Genomic DNA, 3,478 nt, shown 5'->3' with positions numbered 1-3,478 from the left:
TATCTGCCACAAGGAGCCTGTTTGCAAACCAACACTGTTTATTGTCAACAGAACCTGCCTGGGGAAGTAAGGGGCCCACTCTCCCCCAGAGGGGCTATGGACCTTGGCTGTCTGGGGCCCGTGGGAGAGATGGGTCCATGCAGTGACAACAGCTCTGGCCACCACTGGCACCTGAGTGGTCAGAGGCAGGGTCTGGGGGGCCAGCAGGGGGCATGGGAGCCCCCGGGGAGCTGGGTCTTGGCTCCCCCTGGCTCATCTGCAGGAGGCCAGTGAGGGCGATCAGCTCAGGCCCACTGAGCCAGGCGGTGGAGCAGCCAGAGGATGGAGCAGGGAGGACCCTGGGGGACATGACTGGGGGTGGGAGCAGCAGCTTCAGAGAGCCCATCACCTGAGGAGAAAGGAGAGGCAAGTGTCTCCCCCCGAGCCCTGCGTGAAGGCTGGGGTGAGGCCAGGGCAGGAAGAGCGCTCACCTGCTGACGGGCCTGAGACAGGTACAGGGGAACACGCTGCCCACAGGGCAGCAGATGGTCAGAAAGAAAGACATCTTCACAGCACATCACCGGGAACCCTGGGGAGGAGAAGCTGCTAGGGTGGCAAGCGCTGCACTCGTTCTCCGCGGAGCCTGAGGGAACCAAGGGCCATACCTGCATCCCTGGGCACCTGCTCTCCACTCTGACGTCCCGCCAGACTGGGCCTGAGGCCTCTGCCTGAGGCTGCCTCGTACACAGGGCAGAATGAGGGATGGCGCAAGGTCCGGCCTGAGAAGGAGGTGCCTGACTCACAGCTGAGTCCCTGTGGAGGGATGAGAAAGATTCCTGGAGCTTCAGCCCCTTCCCAAGGCATCCCTGCCCCACCCGAGGCTGGTGCCACAGGTACCCCCAACTCACCCACACCAGCTGAGGTCCCGGTTTAGCTTCACAGTTGGGGTCCTGTGGCGCCAGCAGGGTCATCCTTGACGGGGCCACCTCCCAGGTCATCTGGGGGGGTAGGGGAACTGGGGGGGGGAGGACTTGAGATTAAAATCGGCTCAGGAGTCGGTAAAAGGGTCTTGGGGGTAAAGATGGCAGGACCCTGTACCTACCTGGGGTTCCCGGTGACCGCTCGGCAGCCAGGCCTGGGGGCGGCCGAGGCAGCTGCTGCCCTTTCCGGGTCCAGGAAGGCCTTCGGGACCAGGGCTGAGGACTGGGAAGGGGCGGTACTGAGATGCTTCGGTCACAGCCTCCCGCAATCACCTCCCTGCTCCAAGTCTGAATACTTCCAAGGCCGGGCCAAGGGTGCCCGGTGCGGGGAGACTGATCATACCCTTTCTTCACTACTAGGGACAACTGAGATCTTCTCACACTGTGGGCCCCCGCGGGTTTTGCCCAAATGCCGCTGGCAGAGCCCCTCACCTGTCCTGTGGGGTTGTTCTTGGCTCCCGCAGGGCTTCCTCTCCAGAGTCCCAGGCCTGGCCGGGGTCGCAGCCCGCCGAGGGGCCTTGTTCCTCGGGCGCCTGCTCCTCGCCCGCGCCCCACCGCCGGGGGGTCCAGGGCAACATGCCGCGTCCACGGAGAGGGCAGGTCAGGGCCCCGCGCCGCCCGCCTGGCACCTCCCGGCTCCCACTCGGGCGCAGCCTCCCTCAGCGGCCCGCGCTGCCCTGCGCGCCCAGCTTGCGGCCCACCTCGCAAGGCTTCGCGGCGCAGGCGTCCAGCGCGTTTCCGGGCCACGTGGCGCACGGTCCCGCCGGGAGCCCGCGAGCGCCCCCTGGCGGCGCGGACGGCGGGGCCGCACGGAAGGGTGAAAACGGCCAGCGGGAACTGCGGCGCCCGCACGTGTGAGGCTACACCGTCCCCGGCACGCACCGCTCTCGTTCGCAGACACACACACACACACACACACACACACACACACACACACACACACAGCTAAGGGGCAACCTAGAGGGCTTCCGGCTTCCGTTTATTGCACGTGACACGACACCCAGCCCCCAGTCTTCCATCCCAGACCCTCGACCACGCCCAGAGGCGGCCTCGCGCCTTGCTGGGCCAGCCTGCTTCCAAGCTCCCGGGCAGACAGGTGCCCGAGGCACAGGGCCAGGCCCGAGGCCGCCCTCACCAGTCCTCACTAGAGAGCAGAGCCCAGGTGTGGCTGTCTTCTCTGTTCCTGGGGTTCCCGCCGGGTCGGGCCCCTGCACCCCGACCTCAACCCCTAAGGCCGTTCCAGCAGTGCATGGATGACAGCAGCGATGTAGGGGAGGCCCCTTCCCGGGGCCCCCTCCTCTTCCAGGATGTGGTGGGGCTGGCACAGGGACTCCTACAGGGAGGGGCCCAGGTTAAGTTCCCCTTGTCACCTCCTCCTCTCAGCTGTAGGGTGGGAGACACCCTAAAGGAGCCTGGGCAAAGGAAGCTAACAGAATGTAGCAGGCAAGGGTCAAGGGCACCCTGGACATGGCTTGGGGACAAATGAGATGCAAGGAAGCTGCCAGAGGATAACAGAAGGGAGATGACACAGGGGGCCAAGGCTCAGAGGGAAGGACAGACCTGCCATTTCCAGAGGGAAATGCTGGAGTAGGCAAGCTGGCACATAGAGCCCAGGAGACACGGCCAGGAATGGGCCCCCGTCACAGCAGGAGCAGACGCAAACACACACACACACACACACACACACACACAGGCAGCCACGGTCTGTACAATTTATACAAGAGACAGAGACCCAGCCTGGGCCCCTGCATCCCCTACAAATATAGAGTTCTCTCTACAAAATATAGATAATTTAGCCCCCTATAGCAGCTGGGGGGGGGGATGGTGCAAGGAGGAAGGTTAAGACCCACCCTCTAGGGAAGCAGAGGGCAGCGCAGGGAGAGGACTTAAAAGGCACCATCAGCACTGAGAAGGGAGGGGCTACAGGAGGGTGGCCAGAGGCTGGGGGCCCAGGGTCTGGGGGCACCAGAGTGGGGCCTCTGAGGTCAGTGTTTATGAGGGGAGGGGGGTTCACTAGTGTCTTTGGTAGGGGCTGAAGGCACCACCGGCGGGGAAGGGGGTTTGCACAGGAGTCTTATAAATAGAAGTAGGGCAAGGGGGTAGGGGAAGGGGTGACTTCAGGTCCTAGGAACCCAGGAGCCGAGTGTAGACGACACAGAGCAGCAGCATGAGGACCACGTAGAAGAGGATGAAGCCTCCCAGACCAGAGGGGGGCCAGAGGGGCGGGGGGTACCTGCCCCCCGCCCGCTTCACAGCCTCCAGGGTGGTCCACAGCCCCTGGGCAGTGCCCTGGAGGAGATCCGAGGGCGAGCACAGGTCAGCCTGGGAAGGGAGAGTAGGACAGATGGACAAGGACAAAGGACAAAAGACGTCAGCGTCAGCAGCAGCAGCAGCAGCAGCAGCAGCAGCAGCAGCAGCCAAGACAATCCTTCCCACCCCCTGCCCTCACGTGCCCGGGCCAGAGCCACGCCAACATGCAGAGTGCAAGGAAGGGAGGCATGCAGGGGAGACATGCAGAG

General features: G+C 64.0%; 2 protein-coding genes across 3 annotated transcripts in view; both read right to left on the bottom strand.

Moving 5' to 3' along the window:
- Positions 1–20: 20 nt before the first annotated feature.
- On the bottom strand, positions 21–1,647 carry SAP25 (Sin3A associated protein 25). The gene is made up of 6 exons (XM_029221723.1): positions 1,392–1,647; positions 1,082–1,182; positions 888–994; positions 645–792; positions 471–568; positions 21–388 (listed from the first exon to the last, which is right to left on the bottom strand). The coding sequence occupies exons 1-6, from the start codon at positions 1,535–1,537 to the stop codon at positions 95–97; spliced, it is 894 nt and encodes a 297-aa protein (XP_029077556.1). The 5' UTR covers positions 1,538–1,647; the 3' UTR covers positions 21–94.
- A 398-nt stretch (positions 1,648–2,045) lies between these two features.
- The window catches only part of LRCH4 (leucine rich repeats and calponin homology domain containing 4), a 12,861-nt gene continuing 11,428 nt past the window's right edge, over positions 2,046–3,478 (bottom strand). The window contains exon 18 of one of the 2 annotated variants that reach the window (XM_029221715.1): positions 2,046–2,292. In XM_029221715.1, coding sequence (XP_029077548.1) covers positions 2,188–2,292 — 105 coding nt within the window. In that variant the 3' untranslated portion in view covers positions 2,046–2,187. Of the gene's footprint in view, positions 2,293–3,069; positions 3,282–3,478 lie in introns of those variants that run through there. The other variant, XM_029221714.1, reaches the window with a different exon arrangement.

This window comes from Monodon monoceros, unplaced genomic scaffold (genome assembly GCF_005190385.1).
Source record: "Monodon monoceros isolate NGI ecotype Baffin Bay Population unplaced genomic scaffold, NGI_Narwhal_1 Super_Scaffold_13, whole genome shotgun sequence".
Lineage (NCBI taxonomy): Eukaryota > Metazoa > Chordata > Mammalia > Artiodactyla > Monodontidae > Monodon > Monodon monoceros.
Note: the sequence above shows the minus strand (reverse complement) of the source record. Positions and strands in the feature narration are given on the sequence as shown.

Excerpts from the sequence above, each read along its gene's own strand:
- SAP25 (XM_029221723.1), bottom strand. The coding sequence starts at position 1,537 with ATGTTGCCCTGGACCCCCCGGCGGTGGGGCGCGGGCGAGGAGCAGGCG. Across the intron at positions 569-644 it reads GCAGGTGCCCAGGGATGCAG|GGTTCCCGGTGATGTGCTGT; the intron begins GTATGGCCCTTG and ends TCTCCTCCCCAG. Across the intron at positions 389-470 it reads TGTCTCAGGCCCGTCAGCAG|GTGATGGGCTCTCTGAAGCT; the intron begins GTGAGCGCTCTT and ends CTTTCTCCTCAG.